The sequence below is a fragment of the Gasterosteus aculeatus genome, chromosome 2 (assembly GCF_964276395.1).
Source record: "Gasterosteus aculeatus chromosome 2, fGasAcu3.hap1.1, whole genome shotgun sequence".
In the NCBI taxonomy this organism is placed as follows: domain Eukaryota; kingdom Metazoa; phylum Chordata; class Actinopteri; order Perciformes; family Gasterosteidae; genus Gasterosteus; species Gasterosteus aculeatus.
Genome location: NC_135689.1, coordinates 10640268 through 10662031, shown reverse-complemented (window position 1 = coordinate 10662031; position 21764 = coordinate 10640268). Strand labels below are relative to the sequence as shown.

At 44.9% G+C, this 21764-nt stretch overlaps 2 protein-coding genes across 4 annotated transcripts; one reads left to right on the top strand and one right to left on the bottom strand.

Annotated features, from left to right (window-relative positions):
- Positions 1-157: 157 nt before the first annotated feature.
- ikzf4 (IKAROS family zinc finger 4) lies at positions 158-6670 on the top strand. Of its 3 annotated transcripts, XM_078091695.1 has the most exons (9): positions 158-275; positions 1576-1651; positions 1768-1820; positions 1918-2025; positions 2150-2452; positions 2561-2728; positions 3400-3552; positions 3671-3802; positions 3939-6670. In XM_078091695.1, exons 3-9 carry the CDS (start codon positions 1781-1783, stop codon positions 4754-4756), a joined length of 1722 nt encoding a protein of 573 aa, XP_077947821.1. In that variant the 5' UTR covers positions 158-275; positions 1576-1651; positions 1768-1780; the 3' UTR covers positions 4757-6670. The 3 variants fall into 3 exon arrangements, with proteins under 3 accessions (XP_077947821.1, XP_040048856.1, XP_040048858.1); XM_040192922.2 differs by lacking the exon at positions 1576-1651 and having other exon boundaries at positions 165-275; XM_040192924.2 differs by lacking the exon at positions 158-275 and having other exon boundaries at positions 1557-1651.
- An 8139-nt stretch (positions 6671-14809) lies between these two features.
- Positions 14810-20202, bottom strand: wnt1 (wingless-type MMTV integration site family, member 1). Its single transcript, XM_040192953.2, has 5 exons — positions 19011-20202; positions 18627-18732; positions 17293-17546; positions 16870-17135; positions 14810-16780 (listed from the first exon to the last, which is right to left on the bottom strand). The coding sequence occupies exons 2-5, from the start codon at positions 18725-18727 to the stop codon at positions 16289-16291; spliced, it is 1113 nt and encodes a 370-aa protein (XP_040048887.1). The 5' UTR covers positions 18728-18732; positions 19011-20202; the 3' UTR covers positions 14810-16288.
- Positions 20203-21764: the final 1562 nt, after the last annotated feature.

Genomic DNA, 21764 nt, shown 5'->3' with positions numbered 1-21764 from the left:
GGTTATTTCTTATGGCATACATTTCATCACATTCTCTACCACCTGTACCGGGAGCCGCCACGCATCGATGCATTCGACAATCGTTGAATCAAGAGCTCTGTTGTACAGTTATTCGGTCTGTATCCCAGCATGGGCCCGGAAGTTGTTTGGGATTCCCAGGTAAAAAAAAAAAAAAAAAAAAAAAAAAAAAGAAAAATCCCGGAGATGCTGCCGTCGCCTGGGAAAACAAACAGCGATCCAGACAATTAAAAAGGAAATCACCGATCGGTCGCCAGGTAAGAAGGAGGCTCGCGGACTTCACCGCGGTGCGTTGGTGAGCCCATCCGACGGTTTTTAACGTGGAAGTGCGGCGTGTTTTTCAGTAGTTGGTGCTGTGGGGAGAATGCCATTTGTCGTGTGGTCGGCTGCCATAGCAACGGCTGGTGAGAAACACTGTGCAGCCCTGCTCAGCCCGACGCGCTCGAATGTCGGATCAATGCGTTCATTGCGGACAATTTGGACCGGCAAACTCAATGCAATAAATTGCCGTTGTGTCTCGTTCGCCGTCTCGACCGTCCGCCAGCTGACGGGTGTCATGACAGCACCCCCCCCCCCAAAAAAAATCCACCCCGAGCAGCTGAAAAACAAGTGGCCGCGCATACAGGGGACAAGCGTGGTAGTTATTTAGGAATGTGGTTTTACTGCACAATTCGGAGAGGGTCTCCAGGCGAGGGTCTGTGTGTGCGTGCCCCCTTTCTTTTCTTAAAAAAAATAAAAACATGTATTTATTTATTCGCCGTGCCCTGGTGTGACTGGCGCGTCTCCTGGCTGCATCAGCGCCTGTTGCTCCTCACGCACGGCCGCTGCCGCGATGATAATTTCCCCTGCGCCTCTTGTCTCCGCCCCCTGCTCGCTCCGTAGTCTCCTCTGTCCATTGTTGTTGCCATCCATTTGAGCAAAAGGTGCAGCATTGTACATATGGCTATTTTTGTCCCTCTCCCTCTCCTTTTTTTCCTCAACATGAAATAAAATAGAGCCTCACCTTAAGTCTGCTCACATAAAATCCACATATTCTATGTTTGGAAATCAAATTCTATATGTCTAGTCCCTATACCTTATGTCTATACGCAGTGTAATGTATGTATGTATCTAATAATCTCTCAATGTGTGTGTGTCGCACACACACACACACACACACACACACACACACACACACACACACACATTGAGAGATTATCAGAAAACGACACTTTTGGCTTTGCTTGTACCTACATAAGCAGTCTGATTAGGGTCAGATATATTGTACTATAAATGGCTCGCTAACGTTTATAAAATTCTGTTTATCATATATATATCTGTTTTATTTTTCTCCGTACTTCTCTGGCTTTCTTCTTGTGCTGCTGAAATGCTACATTTTTAAAAAGTTTTATCTTGATATTTAATTTGGATGTTCTTATGGAATAAGAGTTATAGGCCTTCCAGCTACTTGGACCACCCCCAGTAGTTTAAACCCCTCCTCCAACAGTCATTAGCTGTCTATAAAGGCAGAGCATCTCATGGAAGGAGAAGAAAGTTTACTAGATTTGTTTTTTTCAGTGAACTCATTACTAGACAGTTGGAACTGAAAACAAAAAACCCCTCTGTTTCCTGTTCTTGTAACAACAAACAGCTGGTAAGGATGATTTCTGTGGTTGGTACCAAAGATATTACTCGCATTTTAAGATTTGGAAAATTGGATCCAAAGAAAACAAGTTACATCAAACATCTTCTTTAATCGTATTTCTGTAGGCATCTGGTGAGAATGAATGCTGACGACTGCAATGGATGCTCATATGCACAAGGTACGTTTATATAGAGTATATGGGAGAAACTATATACATGTTTGCGTATCCAAACTTGAATGCTTACTTTCATAACATGGGCACATTTGTTTCTCAGGAAATGGAGGAGAGTCATCCACAGAACAGGATTTCTACAGCGGGTTGCGGGGCCCTCCGGCAAGTTCCCCAAACAGTCAGCAGTCCACGCCACACCGCTCCCACAGTGGTCAGTTATTTCTCCTTTGTTTCATTGTGGCGGCCTGGGACATATTGCAGAATTCTTCATTAACATTATCTTTAAAATGTGATTTATTCCCCCCCCCCCCTCCCCTCTCTCTCTCTCTCCGCAGCAAACTCCATCAAGGTCGAGCTGTGCAGCGGGGATGAATCACCAGGCGCTCCACAGCCAGAGAACAGAGAGGCTGTGAGCGACGACAGCCGGAGGGACGACATGGGCGACCCCATGGAGGAAGGGAGCACTGAGTATGCTGGCATTGGAATAGACGGAGGGAGCACTTATAATGAGATGGCCAGTCCAAACTCTGCTTCCCCAGGACCTCTGCGCCTACCCAATGGGAAGCTCCAGTGTGAGGTGTGCGGCATGATCTGCATCGGCCCCAACGTGCTGATGGTGCACAAGCGCAGCCACACAGGTGGGAACAAGCGGGCAGTAACAGAATATCACCCGAAATATCATTAAATGAAGTCTACACTTGCAGGAATTACCTTCAGCATCCTCTGCCTATCCTATGTGCTCGTAGGTGAGAGGCCGTTCCAGTGTAACCAGTGTGGAGCTTCCTTCACCCAGAAAGGGAACTTATTGCGCCATATCAAGTTGCATTCGGGAGAGAAGCCTTTCAAATGTCCCGTTTGCAACTACGCTTGTCGGAGGAGAGATGCCCTGGCTGGACATCTACGCACGCATGCAGGTAAAACCGGGAGCTTAAAGTGCAAAACAACCGTATCCGTTTTTTGAACCAGGAGAGTGCAGTGGTTCTATAACTCTCGTGTATTAAACAAACGGTTAGAAGCGATAGAAGTGGGGACTCATTAGAACTACCCCCTTCTGTGAAGCTCAGAGGAAATAGATGAACCAGAATGTACTGTAAAACACATGACAAAATATGACATTTAACAGTTTGTGAAAACAGGAAACTGTTGGTGCTTTCAACAGGTGTTGACACACAGTGCAGTACAGCCGGTCTTGATGGATCCTCGCAGGTCTCATAGGTTCATTTTCGAAGAAATAATTTAGCAAACAGAAAGGATTTCGGTGAATCGACGTCAGTCTTTCCGTCGGCTTATTAAGAAGAAAGCGCTGCGGTGAAGAGGATTGGCGTGTTCTGTCGTCATTGGCGAGCAGTATGAAACAATTTCAGGAATTGCAGACAAATGGGGAAATCCATTCTCTCAAACCTACACGATGATACGTTATTCTTTATAAAGAAGAACCCTCCCCTCAAAAACATTTAATAAGCAACATCACTATTCTTGTCTACACAATATTTCTCAACGGATTACATTTGATCAACAGTATCCAAACCGTTGAGGCTGAGGTTCAGTCAATCTTTCAGTTCTATATTTTTTCTCTGAATTGCAGGTTCTTCTCCAACAGTGGGAAAACCTTTCAAGTGCAGCTACTGCAGTCGAAGTTATAAACAGCAGAGCACACTGGAGGAACATCTGGAGCGCTGCCACAGCTATTTGAAGAGTCTAGAACACCAGACAGCCGCGCAGTCCGGTAACATGCATGGTAACATATCAAAAAACCTTTCTTTATTATCATAGATGCAAATAGAATTGAACAAAGCAAGTTAAACACATTCATACACAAGTTTGTTAGTATATATATGACAATGGGTTGTTTGCAGGTGAAGAGTCAGCAAATATGGAGACAATTACAAAACCTTTACTCCAGCTGTCCAATGAAAAGATCCAGTCCGCAGATAGACTGGCTATCAGCATTACTAAGCGCAAGAGGTCCACACCACAGAAGTTTTTAGGTGAGTTTGATAAAACAATCCATGTTTTTATAAGTAAAGTTTAGAGACACCTCCCAATGAATGCAGAAAGTGAGCCGAAGAATCCAGGAGACCTTCCATCTTAATCATCGCTTTTCGTTCATGTCCCTTTCCACAGGTGAAAAGCACATGCACCGTGACCTACCTGAAGCACCTTACGAATTGTCCTCTGGTTCTGAGAAGGAGGCGGACCTCACAAGCTCTCAGCCTGCTGTGGACTCTGCTGGCTCGGCCGGACCACTTCTCCAAGGCAGCAGGGGTAAAAGGGAGAACTACGGGCCGCCTTCGCCGTCTCAGCTCCATCCTGCCTTCCTGACGGAGCTACGCACGGCCATGGCCTCTGTCAACAGCAACTTGACTCCTCCGGGCCCCCAAGCCCGTGGTGGCGGTGGGCCGGCAGCAGTGTCCCTTGGCCCGGCAGGGCAGCAGGCTGGGGGCGGCCGTGATGACCGGCGCTCGGCCCGAAGGCACATCACCTCGCCCAACGGCTGCCCCGACTCTACAGACACAGAGAGCGCAGCAGAGGAGCAGAGCACAAGGGCCGCAGCCCCGACGATTACCTCCAACAACCACCACCTCCACTACCCAACCCCAGCGCTGCCGCGCAGCCGTCCCGCTTCCAGCCCCAGGCAGGCCAAAGACTTGGACCCAGAGTGGGAGAGAGCGTGTCCTGCGCCCCCGACAGCAAAGAGGAGCCCTGTCGCTCCCCTGTCCTCCATGGAAATTGTGCAGGTGCTGGACAGGGACGGCAGGCCCGTGCGCTCCTTCCACTGTCGGCACTGTCGCGTCCTCTTCCTGGACCATGTCATGTTCACCATCCACATGGGCTGCCACGGCTTCCGCCAACCCTTCGAGTGCAACATCTGCGGCCACCGCAGCCAGGACCGCTACGAGTTCTCGTCTCACATCAGCCGCGGAGAGCATCAGGTGGGCTGAGGAGAGGGGAGGGTGGTGTCGGATGAGTGGAGGCGACTGTTGCTCTCTGAAGTCGTAGGCTCGCGTTTGTTCTGCACCAGATCAGTTGCTTTGAATCCCTAGGGTAAGTAAAAGGATTTGTGGTTTTACAGTGAGAACATTTATTAAAATAAAGCAGATGTGGGTGAAAGATATTTTCACTGCACCATTTAAAGTTTAGTGGAGGCAAATTGCAGTCTAGGATTGATTGCACTCCCATCTAAAATCATCTGGCAAAACTGCTGGTTTTGCTTCAAAGTGCCTTCTTTGGGAATTTCCTCTGTAACCAAAACTGTCGGGGAACGGTGCTCAAAAATCAAACTAGCCATCTTTTGCAAAGGGGTTTAGCTAGCACCTTTGAAAGGTTGTGCACAGGCAGTTATGGTAAGCATGTCATGTACATTTTAAGAATTCTATTGGTTATGCTTAGTAGAGCTTTGTTTTCGTGGTTGAGGTCGGTACTTTGTGTCGAGTGTCGGGTATGCTTAATATGCACTGAGAGCTTTGTACCTCTGGGTTTAGGAGGGGCTTTTGTCACGGACAAAGCACAGTAATGGATTGCCTTAACTCCTACAGTAGTGCGCTGCTGTAGGAATACATTGTTTACAGCGCATGTGAAGTCACCTCAGAAGAGAGAATATTTGCAGCTGCACATCAGGACAAAGTGGAGTCGCGAGAGGGAGATTAACTTGAAAACGTTCAGGGTCTTTGGTACTCAGATGTAAAATAGATTTTCGGGGGTGATAAAGTGAGCCTCAGCATGCTGGTGCAGATCAGACCACGAGCCCTGCAGTGTACAGCAAGAGCCTGACAGAAATGGCCCAGGGTGCTACACCTACACAGGATTGCACTTTTAGGTTCCCTGCTTATATATGAACATCTTTGCCGAAACACTGGATGGCTTTACCAAGTTTTTCTTTCTGTGATTGTTTTACTGCACTGATGAATCAGATAAAACTCACAATTATTGATCATCTAATTTGCTACGCCAGTGTATGCTTTAACGGAGCCGGCCTTCAACAGAGATCGTTGCACTGGTTCTGGAATCCACACTGAAGTTTGCTGCAGTGTGCGACTGGGAATTGAATATCAGTTCAATAAATACAATTATTTTGTCGTATTTTGCATTCAGCAGTTTACGCTGAGAATTCAACAACAATTTGCGTAATGTAAGTGAATTAACAAATTAATTATTTAAAATGAATTAACAAATCCTTTTCAATCAGTTCAGTTCTCACTTGTGATTATCTATTTAGTGTTGTTTGTTTCAGCCTTGGTGTATTTAATCAGCTATATTCCAAATCTTATCCAGCATATTCCTCAAGTCCATGAAATGTTACCTCCTGCTTCTTTATAGCACCCAAATACCTTATTGCTACAGTATGGTGAGTTATCTGATAATGTTAATATTGGGAACATGAATGAGACCAAACTCAGTATTCTTACTTGTTATTGTGGGTTTGCTGCTTCATAGTTTAACTTAATTTTGATTGACTGCGGGCAAAAATATACTTGAAACTGTTGGAGAAAAAAGTTATCTTAAAATGCACTTGGTTTAATAAGTAGAGAAATGTGTGTGAATGGAATATAGCATGTGTGCTTGTCATTTTCTGCTTTTCCCTGAATTGTGAATTATTTTTGAAATGTGAAGTAATTTCAGTAAGTGAAAATGAGGCATGGGTTCTTGTCTCTTTGTGTAGACTTTTAAATGTTATACGATATGTTGTGAATGATGTAACATGACAAAACACTTTACCTCAAAGTTAAAGATGTACAACTGCCTCATTAGTTCAACAAGTCCTGTTTCTTTCCAAGATGTTCTTGCAGTTACAGATGCGTGGCCCTTAATATTTCCCCAAACTTTTTACTGTCAATAAAGTTGAGTTTATTGTAAAAGTGATTTTCTCTAGTTTGATGATGGCATCCACATTTTTGGGCTTATTTTAAATGAAAGTACACAAAGAGTTTCTCATTTGGTTTCTCAGTGTCCCCATGGAATAATAAAAAAAAACAGCAGATTAGATATAAAGTCTCAAAGAAAAATAAGTTGAGTTGAGTGAGAAGCTTTGAAGCTGCTCAGGATATTTGGTTGATTAATTTATAGTAATCAACACTATTCCTTCAACTGTGCTACCCACAAATCCAAAAAACAACTTAAATCCATACAGCAGTATCCGTCGGTCCATGACAGATTTTAGAATGTGGCCTCTTGTAATATGTATTTCATTAATGAGAGATAGATTTACGTTAAATATGACATTATTACAAACCAATATTTCAAGTGCATTCATAATTTCAACAATATAACACCTTAAACAACGTTAAACTCATTTAATTTTTCATGAAATGTTCAACTATGACTTTCATTTTCCTTGTTTTAAAATTTTCACATCAATAAAAAGAAATGTAAAATGACCTAAGCGTCATATTGTGAACTGTATTTTGAAAAGTTAGAATGTATATGCCGTACATATACTGTATAAATCTCACTGTAATGTATCTTATTTTCTGGCCTTATGTAAGGAATGTTAAGCCATTAACGGTATAAGTAAGCAGTATTTATTCTCATTCTAAGAACAAAGGAGGCCAAACTTTGTCTGCGTTACATCCACATGACATTTTAACCTCCATATGTCTGACTTTTGTTTTGTCTGCTTCAGGTGGCTTTTGACCTTCTTTTTCTCTGCAGCGGAAAATTCCGTTCTGGCTGCTCCTACATAGGAATAAGTGATTGGTGCGGCTTAAAAAGTCCTTTAATATAGCAAGTACAACCGACACAGGAAGAAAACAGCTCACGTCAATAGTACATTGGCTTTGCTTGAGTAACGAGCTTAATTGTGGTATGGACAACTCTGAGAGGGTGAGAATATGCTGAGTACAAAGAATTGCCTGATTCCACAGAAAGCTTTCAGAAGACACGTCCCACTCACAGACACGTTCATCTGTTTTCATTTGCATGTTTTAGCCCCTATAGTCAGCGCTGCTCTTCTCTCTTAAATCATTCTGAATGGAATGTATTTTGGATTTGGGGTTTCTGTTGTTGCCCCATCAGCTCTGGGAGAGAACGAACCCTTTCACTATTAAATTCATTATCTAATCAAATTAATTATAGCGGGATGATTCTTAATGGAAATAACTGTCGATTGAAGACCTAAAGGTGAGTCTGAGAATACAGGTACACCGGCCCCTGTCAGATATTTATTCATAGCTCTTCCACTCTTCAGCTATCTTCCGCTGAGTGACGGGCCCTCGGTGACGTCACACAAGGGGGGGGGGGTCCCTCATGACGCGCTCGTCCACCATGGGGCCTGAAATCAGCTGAAGAAGACGCTGAAGGGTTTGAGGTAACACGCAGGCAGATGAGTCAACGAACGTAAAACCCGTTATTCCTGCCTTGAAAGTGAGTTAATTATCTTTCTTTGTAGCTCGTGTGTTCATCGCACGCTGGTCACATATAAATCACTACATGGTTTAGGGCCAAAGTATATCACTGATATGCTTCCACTGCATAAGCCTTCAAGATCACTAAGATCTTCTGACACCAATCTGTTAGTGATTCCCAGAGTAAATACAAATCATGGGAAAGCATCATTTAGTTCATACGCAACAAACAGCTGGAATAAACTTCCTGAAGATTTAAGACTTTGACTACGTCAAGGCCTTGCCTTGCATTGCTTTGCCTTGCTGTACCGGACGTAAGTGGGGTCGTGGCTAATAACCTGTTTAGTTTCAAACAGACACGTTTGTAATTCCTCGTTTCCTCCACTAGATGGCCGCAGTGGATCATTTACGAGTCAGCACTTCCCCCTTTATGCTGACTTCTTCTCATAGCACTGTGATGCTAATGTCCCGCTACACAGTAGTAAAACACACTACGACTCACCACAATTTGTTTTATACTTTATTATACTTATATAAAACCATATTTGTACCTTTTCCTCATATATAATTAGACCAGTACAAATATCTCCAATCATTATCATCCCTTCTCTGGAGTCTTGGGGAGGAATCTCAGATACTATACGTGCTTCAAAGATACAAAGGAAAAATACAGAAGTTTCAGTAGGAACTTTAAAGAAATCCAAACCCACGTTGCGGCCCAGCACACTGTTACACCTGGACCGATGTGTGGATAACACAGTGTGCAACTCTTGCCTTGCATCTGTCCCGCCCTCCACAGTTCTCCACAAAACCAACTCATTCATCTCTTTAAAATAAAATGTGAATCGAGAGATCTTCAGAGGAAATTTGCTTCCAAATCAGAACAATCATTCTATCAAGCTAATGCACCCATTTGTCTTTCAGATGATCCAGATGCCAGAGAGGTTGATGACAAGCAGCCAAGGAAAACAAATGTCTCTCCCAACACGCTTGCAGTTCTGAGAAGCTGTTTACTGCAGCTGTACCCTGGGCTACAATATTCACGTGATATCAATTCTATTTATTGGGCCATTTCAATCACAGAAAGAAGTTGTTCCAGCAGGGTGTCAACAAAGAACAGATTCAGGTGATCTCAGTAAAGTAGATTCAGTAATCTCCTCTGCAAGGCAGCGAGGGTTCAGTGTCCTTTCAGTATTTGTTAATAGTCGTGGCATCTCAGAGGATGATAGTTACAGCACAATTTAACTTGCACTTTGGACACTACCTGTGTCAACAAAACGAAAATGAAATCAGACACATTTTTGCATCAAATCGCAGCACCTCTTCAGTCAAGCTCACCCAACTAATTACACTCTCATAATATCCATTTAGGGCCCAGAAGGAACTGGCGCAGTTCGTAGGACCGCTCTGTAAGCTTGGGTGAGTATATTGTGGAGAGACCAGGGCGAGCGGGAGCAGTATCGTGTGTGAGTGCTACACGGAGAGTGTGTTTTGAGGGAGAGGGAGATTGGGGCGGTTCTGTTATGCGAAGCAGTTCTCAGTATTCATGTAGGTTGGAAGATGTGCGGCTCCTGTGGTTAGCTGTCCCCGGTGTCACCGGCTTTGAGAAACAGTTGCCAAGAGAAACGTCTTCTTTGCAGGCTTCAGCTGCCAGACGCTGGGGATAATTGATCGCACTGCAGAAAGACGGAGAGATGCGTGCGGCAGACTGCAAGTCAAGTATCAATAAACCGCACACACGCACACTTTGTGGCCAGGCATCCCCATTGCGCTGAAGTAAGGTGTAAATAATTCTTCTTAAAGTCACCGATGTACTGCTACACATTCGCTGGGACACACGGGGGAAGTATTGGGCCTAAGTGAGTCATGTCAAACTATGTTGCCAAAAAAGAGCATATGGTCCGGACCTGCTTACAGATTCCAAAGATGCCACGTCTTGCCGATGTGCGCAGGGCGCGTCAGAAGGGAAGCCGTGAACCCACGCATAGCAGCGCCAGTGTGAATGCTCTGCGAGCCGGATGGGCAGTGACACAGGAATGTGTCATAGTTCCTTGCAGGCCTCTCGGCTCCCAAACTGCAGCAAATAAACATTCCTCTAGTGCTGTGTCAGTGCTGAGCCCTCGCCCACTGTCGCTGTAAAATACAGCTTGTAATTAAAACCAAAAGCTGAGCATTTATCCCTTTTCTTTCCAACAGTATTACTGGATCAGAGGCAATGGCCCCTTAAGACCTTTTGGTTTATTGACTCACGAACGGCACGGTGGGGTCAAATGATGTCAACGTGGGCCAAACGATAGTGAAACATCAGGATCATCTTTACTGTTTAAGTGCACAAACAGTAATTCCAACTTGATTTGGTTGGTTATAATTAACTAAGCAAAAAATGATCTTACAACTGTGGGAGTAAATCAGCAACGTACCACTCCACACTCATTTTGACAGTTTCAGATACATTTGGATGAATGAGTGTCAACATTCAATAAAGCCAGACACGCATTGGCTTTATTTTGAATGAGCGCATGTTTCACCCGCGCTGACGGGTGAAGTGATGCGCCGGCTTGTGTTGTGTCACGTAGACTCCACCGCAGTATATTTCATGTGGATCCCAGAGCTGAAACGTTGCCATGCTCTACCCATACATGTCAGATGTCTGTAAACACATTCTACTGTAGGTTGTCCTTTGCCCGGCGTCTTCGCCTGTCATTACAGCTCTGTTTACCGGAGGAATAACAGTGTTTGCCAGCACATGATTTCACCTAGAATATACAGCGGTCTAAAGTCGCACTCTGACTCATAGTTTTCCACCTATAACACTTAATTCCCGTGGAACCGCTTTGACATGTCACTTTATCTGTTTGTTGTCTTTCGTCTGGTCTCGGCGAGTTAACCATTCACAGATGCGTGATTGGGGATTTTAACCTTTTTCTTTTTAGATAACTACTGCCTTTTCATTCCAATGTTTCGGTCAAACGGTACTTAAAGCTGACCGTTCAGCAATAGACTGAAGACCACTTTTAGGTATTTAGAGGTGATCCATCTCGGTGAAGAGGTGTTTATCTTAGCAGTCTTGAGGTTTAGAAAGTATTTAATAAGAACAAAAAATGGGCCAACAGAGGAAAGGGCCGTCAGGCCGGGACAACCAGCCGTGCAGTGGATGGTGTGAATGTGCAGAGTGTTGTGGTGAGCGTTGATAACTCGACATCTATTGTCACCCGCTGCCAATTCGCTCGTGCCTGTTCGCGACATCTTTATACACGTGAGTGCTGGCATATCACAAACGCACCCCACCTTCGCCGCCTTCATACGCATTGCTCGCCATGATCGAGTGGTCCCTTCACACCCACCGACCCCGATGGAAAACGGCGGTTTGAGAGCGTCTCGGGGTTCGCAGACGACCAGTGTCCGCGATGTCCCTCCTAAATCCATCCTCCTCTCCGTCCTCCTTCATCGACTGGCCCGCTGCCTACCCCAAGGATCACGGGAAGAGTCGAAGGGCGGACCCAAACCGACGCGCGGAATGTTTGGGACGTGGGAGCGAGAGGATACAGAAAATAGGAGGACGCTTGAGTCAATGTAGGCATGCTGGGACGGGTTTTAAACTTCCCTCTCTCCCATGTGTGACGGGTTGTGGCAGGCCAGTGGATGATGAAGTGATGGAGATGTGAGGAGGCCACGGCCATTGTGATGCTGGGTGGCTGTTACTCTGGAACTGCCATCTGCCGAAAAGGTCAGTTGCTAGGGGATGATTCTCCTGGACCGTGTCTGCCTCCCAGCTGCCATCCGCACACCCACACACACACTGGTTTGAGTATGCACACAAACCGTAACACATTCGCACAATCCGACTCTTCTCGGGGGGATCGGAGATCCTGACACTCTTTTCATTCTTTCCTTGAAACCTGAATTACATTTCAGTAGATTTGACCCACTGTACTGACCGCTATTAATCCACTCTGTAGTTTTCTGTAACTTTCGGGGGTGTTTAGCTGATTATAATTCTTTAAGTGATATGTGTGTGATGAGGCTGTAAATGCATAACTTGGGACATAATAGCCCTGTGGTGACTTTATGGCTCCAAACAAATGAGGGTGTTCCCGTCATAACAATGCCTTAATTAATTGGAACTTGGCCACCGGAGAATGTTGGATTACAATGGAGTGTTGAGGCAGCACGGAAATCCAATTCAGGAATTGAGTGCCAAAAACAGGCCATGCCTCATTGTCCATTACAACCGCAATGAGCAGCCCATCATTCAGTGCCGATGATCCAAACCCAAATCTAAATTCCTTATCATACGCCCTTCGTATTAAAGCCCGCTCCACCCAACGGGCAAACATTTTTCCACAATTTAGCAGGAATTTTAATGCGAAGCTGCTGTGCCATTACGCCGTATCGTCTTCTCTTTATGTTCTGTGGGGGTTGACCTGTTTATTGTAAGGAGCGCAATGAAGGGAAAACTTTATTTTCTTTGTCAAGCTTCAATCATGAACACTGTATGCGAGGAGTCAAGCTGCATTTCCTAGCATCAAGTTACTTAACCTTGTAGCCCTACGTCGCTCCTGGAGTTAAGAGTCCGATATGAAAACAGCTTTTTGTTCACAAAATGGGACGAAAGACGAAATTGACTTGATGTCATTGTATTGTCATTTTAAGATATTGGCCGACTGGCTTGTGTGTCATTTTTATCCTCCCCATCACACTTCACTGCTCTCCTTCCCCTTTTCTACCCTTCTCACCCCTTCACCTCCAGTCTGCGCCTCTCCACCAGCCTTCCAGAGACAGCGACTTTTGTGTTGTTGAGCTGTTGTTTTTGTTTGTGCCCCTCTCACCATGGCTGCCTGCTCGCCGCCTGGCAGCCCCTTGTGTCAAAGGTGGCTGCAGCAGAACAGACTGTGGGAACAGCCGGTTAGCCTCCCCTGGTCCCCTGCTCCCCAACCAGAGGGGCAGCCATCAATCCACCACTCCCCCTGCCCCTGAGCACACAAAATGCCCAACCAAACACACACTCACACAAAAAGCCTACAACGCTCACACCCTCTCCCAATAATCCTCGGAAGCAATTTCATCTCGACTCGGGTGGCGGCCCATTGTCGCCAGCCCCTTCAATCTTTCCTTATTAACTCTCGCTTTGTCCCGCATCCGAGCTTCTGGACTCATCTCTCCTGCATTCCGATCGGTGCTGCTCCCAGCACTCCCAGGCAACCTCCGTCCGCTAATCCCACTGCACCCCCACACCGGCCGCCCCACCCCGAGGAACTCTTACTGCTTTTTTTTCTCTCAACCTGCCGATCACCTACTTACTGGGCAAGGTAGGGGCATTAACTCCATGGGTTTTGTGAAGGCAGAGTGTGAAGGCGGGGTGGGTGGAGGAGGAGGCGGCCACAAAGTGACTCCAGCCCAGACAATTAGAACAATGAGCTGGGCCTGTAGGGGGCTAACTCGCTGCGTCACGCCTGGACGGTGGGGTATTTTGTCAGTTTAATGAATTGTCCGTCAGGCCAGAGCCACATTGCAGGCTGCGCAGGGAGAGGCCAGCAGGGACCCAGACACTAAGTCGGTATTTATTACACTGCCTTTGTCACTAATTGAGCTAATTATCACTGACTCCTCAGCACTCCCACAGGCAGAACCCCCATCCACTCACTCTCTCCACCAACTCTCCCACCTCACTCTCACGCCTGGGATTTGAACTCTGCCTTCCCTCTCCTTTTCTTTAACCTGTCTGCCGCTTTCTCTTTCTTTTGTTTCTCTCTGTTTGTCCATTGTCGCCCATCAATTCTCTCTTAAACCCGGATTTGATCCGTTTTCACATTTCTGAGTTTTTGCTTTCTCCTGACTTTTTCATCCATTCGTCACACTCTGCTTTAATCCACATAATTTACCTGTTATGCAGGGTGGGTTACACTTGGATTAATAAACATTTCAAGTTCTCATCTTTCTGCTTTAGTAGTCCATCCTTAGGTAACCTCATCATTTGCAGTATTTTGATTCAGTTTCCTGTTTATTTATCTTTTATATCTTCTTAATCCCCATACAGATTTAAACTTTCTGCTTTCTTGAGATGTGGAACTTAGTCTCGTTTTTCTCCAATAAAATAGACTGTAGTTTGGAAAGTTTCTCGTCCCGGTCGTACTAAGTCAACCTTTTTAAATTTACAACTTTGCAGCTCTGTTACTGGGACCTTTGGACCTTTGGGTGTGTGTTGTGTCCTCGTTGTGCTCTACGGCCGTGTTGTGGTGGGCCAAGCAGAAAGTGTTAAGCTTTCCAAACTCCTGTTAGTCAGTGGTTTGGGTCGTGGTTTTCGGGTAGCCAGTGGCTGGGGGGACTTTAGGTATTTCATTATTTTTCAGTACGTTTTTCTATTTCATTCCAACGTTAAGCAAATAAAGCAAAACATTAAATGCAGTAAAATCCATTACTGTATGAAATAAGGTATGTGGCGGGACACGCAGGGGCCATCTCTTGTGGTTGGGAGCACAGATGCAGGGATGTTTTGTGAGCCAGAGAAAGAGGCTGCTTTGGTGGTGGTAATAGGATTAAGCAAAGGACACCCAGGGACAGGCTTATATGTTCACTTGGTTGGTTGTCAGAACTATCTCAAACACAGACTACAACAGACATAATGGCATCTTTTGACACATTCAGGAGGGCAACTTAATTGAAAATATAGACTTTATTGTTCTATCATACAATACAAAACCAACAGGAGCCTAAATCTTTTGATTAAAATCTAAAAAAAAAGTCTTCATACATTTCACTATAACAGTATAAAAATCCTTCAAAATAAATATGTTATATTTACACTAATACAAAAGGTAAATATTCAGTGCATGAACACAAGTGTTTTAACAGGAAACAAGCAAAGACGTTATAATGTTTTGTTACTATTAACTCAGTTTTGTGTGAGTGTGAGCTATATTACAGCAAAATAGAAAAAAGGCATAATCTCTAAAACATCTCCTGATTTGAAACTAATGAATCATCCCAAAAACGTACAAATTACGTCATTTTAAATATATTCATATACTTTAATATTTACATTATTTTGGTTCTGATAGCTAATGTAGAGAATTATCTCTGATAGCAGAGGCTGTTTTGTTCAAAGAAATAGTTGATCTGCTTATACGCATTAATGCCTACTTTAAAGCTGGACCACTTTAATGCAACACTTGTGTATTCACAAGTTAACATGTATTTTGCGTTTTTTTACTTGTCTTCTCAGAATGGCTTTAGTTTTCATTTTGAGAGCATGGCGAGATTCTGCAGGTTACATTTCATTTCTTTCTTTGAAATTGACCCCCAGATCTGGTCATGCAGTTATATATTCGGTGTGCTGATAATACATTCAAATGACATTGCCTCAGTCAGATTTGCTTGGTAAGTTTCTACTTTCCTTAGTGAGCATCCGCCCCGTCATGTAACATCAGGACCCTCCTGTGGTAAATCATAGTGGCAAATCAGGGGTTGAGGTGTATCCAGCTCCAATTGAACTTAAATAAAACGGGTAAGTAGTGTGATGAAATTATTGTTGGACTGTACAAGTTGGGAAAAGACAGCTCATCCCTGTAAATAAACGTCAAACAGCTTCATGTGAGAGAAACCAACCTTCAGCAGAAGAAAACAATTTACAAAACAAAAACTTCCCCTCTTGTTTATGGGAGCCCTTGTTTGTGACTCTCTGGCCACGGAAACATCTGTGAAACACTGCTCAGTCTCCGCCCTCAGTGGGGGAGAAGAAGGCTCTAGTAGTACCTGGTTACACCAATTGATTCATCACCATATCATTTCCTCCCCTTACTTCTACTGCTATGTGTAAACACTTGAGGGATATAGATGATTTCCACTCAATATTGATGACTGGCGTGTTTCAATACCCTTTGAATGCTGTTAAGCATCAAAGGAAAGTTGCACAAATACTTCCTGCATACCCTGTTGTTCATAAATGTGTGCTTTTCTCCTTCTCCTTCTCCTTCTCCCACACCACTTTTTCTTTTCTTTCATCTTGAGAATTCCCTGTATCAGTTTACCCGCCATGAAGCTTTTATAGCTTCTAACATCTCAAGCCACCTGTGTTCTAGCAGCTTTCTCAGGCAATCAAACATGCATCGATATTCCATTGGTGTCCACCTGTCATCATAGGCACTGGTGTGACGTCCGCGTGCTGGTGCAGTTCAAGCAGCTGACGTGACAGCACCAGTGGAACGTGCAGTTGCAACGTTCAGTCACACTCTCAGTCCGGGTCTTGAACCCACGTCCACAGCAGAGCAGCTCACATCCGTCCAGGCCTGGAGAGGAGCTGTTGCATGTTCTCCCAGAAGTTCCCAAAGTGCCAGTTTTGCCATTGTAGGAACAGAAGTTTGGTGATTTCTCAAAATAGACCAGGTCCTTGGCAGAGGGCGGCTTGTGAGCCGGGTTTTCAGGCTCCAAGTGCCGGGGGTCGGCTCGGTGGGAGGCGCGGTTGCTTCCCTTGTTGGCATAAACAACTCTGGACGCACCGTCAAACCGGTCCTTGAGGAAGTCTCCCACCGTGCGGAAGCTAGGCAGGCGCATCCAACAGGTGCGCACGGTGCAGGAGCCTGACATGCCATGGCACTTGCACTCCTGACGCATCTCTGATGCCACAGTCTGCAAACAGGGAGACCGGAAGTTTTACTGACGGAAACACTTATTACAAAAACAAGCAATCGAGGCTTGTTTGAACATCAAATCCTCACCATTCTGCCAGCCTCATTATTGTGTATGTTAGTGAGGTAGCGCAGATCTCTGCCCCTCTCGCTGGAGTCCACAAACTCCCGGCTGAACACCCTTCCAAAGTCTACGTTGTCACTGCAGCCCCCCCAATGCCAGTCTGGTCCTCCGGGTCCTCTGCGGCGGTAATCGCACGTGCACGACTCAATGGCCCCTTCCGAGCAGGAGCGAGCCACGGCGTGGGTCACCCCTGCGCTGGCAATGGCAAATACAAAGGCAGTCTCTCTGCAACCTGAAGAAACAAACATCAAAACTTAACATCAGAACCAACGCCGGCCTTTTTAACTTGGCTTCGGCTATTTTTAGTTAAGTTAAGCCTGTTAACTGCCGCTACATCTTTGGCAAAATTGTCTAAATAAGGCCTGGTTGCAAAGACAAGCGAGGCTCACCACGATTGACAATTTTCCCAAAAACTGCAGGGCTGTGGGTGGTCGGGCAATTCCAGCGGCGGTTGCGGAACTGCCACTTGCACTCCTTTATGGCAGTGTGCAACCCAGCGGCGATGGCGTGCAAGATGCCAGGGTTCTGCCGAATCAGCCGGCGCTGGCGACGACTCAGCAGGGCCAGGCTCGGGTCCAGGACCAACTGCACGTTCTTGGAATTGGTGAGGAGGTTGGATGAGGAGGCCACGTTGACAATACCCCTGTCACAACAAAAGGACAAAGCCAATCAGAGTCAAGGAGCTGGCAGTTATTGCTTGTAGCTACTGTGACCCTCTCACCCCTCAAACTGATGTGTCTTGGCATCTCATGAGTGATTAAAAGAAGGTAACCACTGTTTCCATTATGTAAATGTGTCATGAGGGACTGTTTCAGGATAATGATGAGACAGTGAGCTCTAACTCGTAATAACAATATATATTATGTAAATGTTCTCCTGTTATGTGTTTCAGATTTTAAAGATATTTCTAAGGTCTGTTAGATTTTTCAGTCAACATGTTTCTGATTCTCATAAGGTAGCCTGATATCGGGCGAGTCTTGGCCTATTAGGGCCGACCCAGAACTCGGATCGACAATAATAATTCGGGTTTTTTTTGGTTTTGTTCATTCCGTCTATTCCGCGGTGTATTTTTTTCCCTCTCCCAGATGTTTTCTTGGATTTCAGCCGACATTTTAAAGTTTTGAAAACACCTGACGTTGTGCGCAAATACGGCACTGTGCACCTAAAGCCACTAAAATAACGACAAAAAATCGTTAATAATTCACCACAGAACAGCCCACCGTTTCTAGATTCTAAACAAAAGCAAGACGATAAACTATGCACATCTGTACTCATATATTGTTACAAAATGTGTGATATAGCCGACAGTTTTCGAAGGAGAGGAACTGCGCTCACTTTTCAGGCAATAAATAAATCCGCATATCCCACTTTGGATTGAGAAATGTTGTCTCGTGTCCAAACCGCACTGTCCAAATGACAGGGAGCCGCGGAACAGAGAGTATATCTTTAACTACCGCAAACATAAGGTGAACCTCTCAGGCCAAATATAATTATTTCATTGTTAAATATATAGTAGCTAATTCCACTCAACCAATAAGTTTCAAGAAAAAAATTTCCAACTAGCTTTTACATTGTGCGGTTTCCGTTTCTGAACAGACGTTATTAACGGTGCTAAAAAAAAAAACTTACTTCGAACATGCAGCATGGAATAAAACAGGTCTGAAACCGATATAAAGTTTAGAATGCTAAGATATGTATAGATGTATAATATTAGTGAACGCACCACCACCGGCCGCTGTTGTTGACGGCCCCCGTGCCCGAGAGCGACGACACCAGCAGGATGCAGGCAGCCTTCACCCCCAACAGCAGCGCCAGGCTCCGCATCGTTCCTGCACGGCAATGATGAGCAGGGGAATGCCAAAGGGCTGTTACAGTCAAAGTTATAGCCCAGTGTTAAAAAATATATATTTAAGTGTTCTGAACAACCTGAACATAAATACTCATATTTGAGAAGAAAAAAAATTGAACTATAATAAACCCGGTATCCTAAAAGCGAGAAAAAATAACACAGAAGTTCTGGCAGTGATAACATCTGTATGCAATATATTGAAATGATTGTGTTCTATTGAATTATGATCAACTCGCTGCAAGGTGCATGCATACTCACCACGCCGCAGTCCGGTGAGAGGACTTGAAAGGTGAAGGGAGCAGGCTGCCCTTAATTGACTTAAATGGATCTTAAGTGAAGACAGGTTGCTGAATGATGTGAAGTGTCCAGACAGGATGCTGCTGCTGCTGCGCTCCTCTTCACTCTGTCTCTCTCAGTGATGCTCTGCGCGGCGCATTGAACGCGTGGGACAGTCCCGAAGACTTGATCCCCTCGGTGACTGATAGGCAACACATTCTTCTCTTATTGAGCGCTACGAGGGGAATAAAAAAGGGATTTGCTGCTCTCATCTCCCTGTGTTGTTTTTTTTGTCGGAGCCTTTTCAAAAGGATTGGAGGGAGGGATAGTTAATGCTGTTCACAGAGCGCACCATGAATAAGGAAACACAACTGGGCAGAAATGAGAAAGGAATAGAAAAAAAGGGCAATCCACAAAGTTGCGCGCATTACTTGTGGAATCTCACGGTCGACACAGAATCGATTCCCCGTAAATGTGGTGCGGCTGAGAATATTTCCTCACTGGCGGTGGGCTTCCTTCCACATCTAGTCTTGCAGAAAGGAGAAGTTCCTCTGAAGCGGTGATGTGTTGGTACAGATGCTGCGGCTGCGCCCGGTTCGGTGCTCCGTCGCTGCTGGAAGCTGGTGTCGCGGTGCAGTACAGTTTGAGTGGAATATGAGCCATCTAAAACTGCCTTTTCTTACCCGCTGGTGGGATTAGCCTACTCCCTAACCGCATCTCCTCCTCTTTTCTCCCAGTGTGCTCTCAAAATGTGTAGTGATATTTCTGCTCGGATCTTCTTTTAAGAAAAATCACAATTGAATGGTTGTTTGAAATTACAACCCATTGAATCAATAGTGACGTTTTATTCAAAAATGTTTCACGAGGGTATATCATAGTGTTTCATATTACTCTCAATGAACAAAACTACCTCCCTTGGTCTTTATTGACCTTTATAACGAAACTTGCAGCTCTTAGTTGTCATATTATTGCTGGGCTGCTTTATTACATTTTTTCGATCGATCGAAGAAATACACTCTGATTAATAAATGATGAATCAGAAAAAAAGAAGCGGACCAGTAAGAATAAAAAGACGTTCTAAACATCTGGCCTGCGGACCTCCCTCGACGCACATGAAGCTCATCAGAGCTCGAGCCACTGCGCGGCATCTCCATCCAGCCCCGGACTAAGGGAAGCCGTCAAGGGCTCCACTTGTCCATGTTGGTTCGTGGGGAAATGTTTCATTATGTGACATGTATCTACTAATTTGCATGTTCATAGTTAGCGGCTGTATAGTTTTAAATCCCCCCCCCCCCTCCCTCCCCCTCCTCCCCTCCCTCTCTTTCTCTCGTTCAGATGACAGTTAAAGGAAGTGGGCTTTTGTAAAAAAAAAAGGATTTAATGATAGCCATCCTACGTTTATACTCCAGCCTTATCTGAAGGTGCTCAAACGAGTTTCCTGGAGCAGTCATGCGACTCCGAGCAGATTAGAGCTCCAATCCGGATAAAGGGGGGCCTTTTATATACAAATCAACTTCAAATCACTTTTTTAAGCCACTTAGATATACACGCCGTGGCAGAATGCTAATGCACTTTTCATTGCTGCAGCTTAGGGAATGGAAGGAGATTAGATGAATCGGTGTCACTATGCGAACCGTGCTCGAGGAGAGGGTGTGTGTGGGGGGGGTTACTTCATTTTAGGAAAGTAGCCCATGCAAATCCTTTAGTACATCATCAGAAGTTAACATTGTGTACGGTCGGGTCTAGAAAACATTAATATGAGACAAGACTCGCCCTCCACGAGTGATTGACCTGTTGATTCAGTATTATGCTAATGATCGATTCGATGCCGAGCTGCCACATCACTAACCAAGTGCCAACAGAAGGCCCGAGTATCTGGTTACATTGGCCTGTCATTACGGAGCATGAAAAACGGATTTAAATAGATAATTGAGATGCTGTTTGGTAGTCTTAAATATCCACATCGAGTACTTAAAAGCCATTCATTAAGGCCCCATAACGCCCCGCAAACCCATTTCAATGAAGCGTTCTTTTTTCCACGTGGGATTTATCGGACCATGTGACAACATAATGTGAATTATCCCAAAAGCAGAAAATATCTGACCTGTCACTTTTGTAATTTATGTTATTATCATTTTATACCCTGAAATAAAGACTTCGGGGTGACGACGTGAAGTTGTTTCAAACCCAAACAATGAGAAACAGCCGCTGCGATGGAGTGGAGGAAGGGGGCACATGACTAAGAACAGTATTGTTGGAGGGTCTGCTGGTGGAGCCGCCTGCCTGCTGCTGCTGCCTCCCTGTCGTACAGTGGAACCAGCAGCTCTCCCTCCCCCCATTCATCATTTATGTCAGCCCCTTTATGAACACAATCCACTTTCACTCTACATATTTCATTTTGCCAAGTCGTTCTGTTCCTTTCTCAAAAAAATGGAATACTATACCCCATAATGTGCCGGCACACCAATGAAAGTCTAAATACATGCTTATTTCTATGAATTGCTTTTAGAGAATTCAGTATTTTAGATGATCCAAACTTAAGACCATTGCCGCCGCGGCCGTCGAGCTGGTGCTCGTGCGTAAAAGTCATTTTACGCGCGTCATTTAACGCTTGGACAAACGATCGCTAGTCAAATAATAAAACGATCAACTGGTGATCCTACTTTCATGTTGGCCAATATTTCTCAAACAGCCGCCTGTGGAGGCATCTCCTCCCCTCCCCTCTTTCTCCCCCCC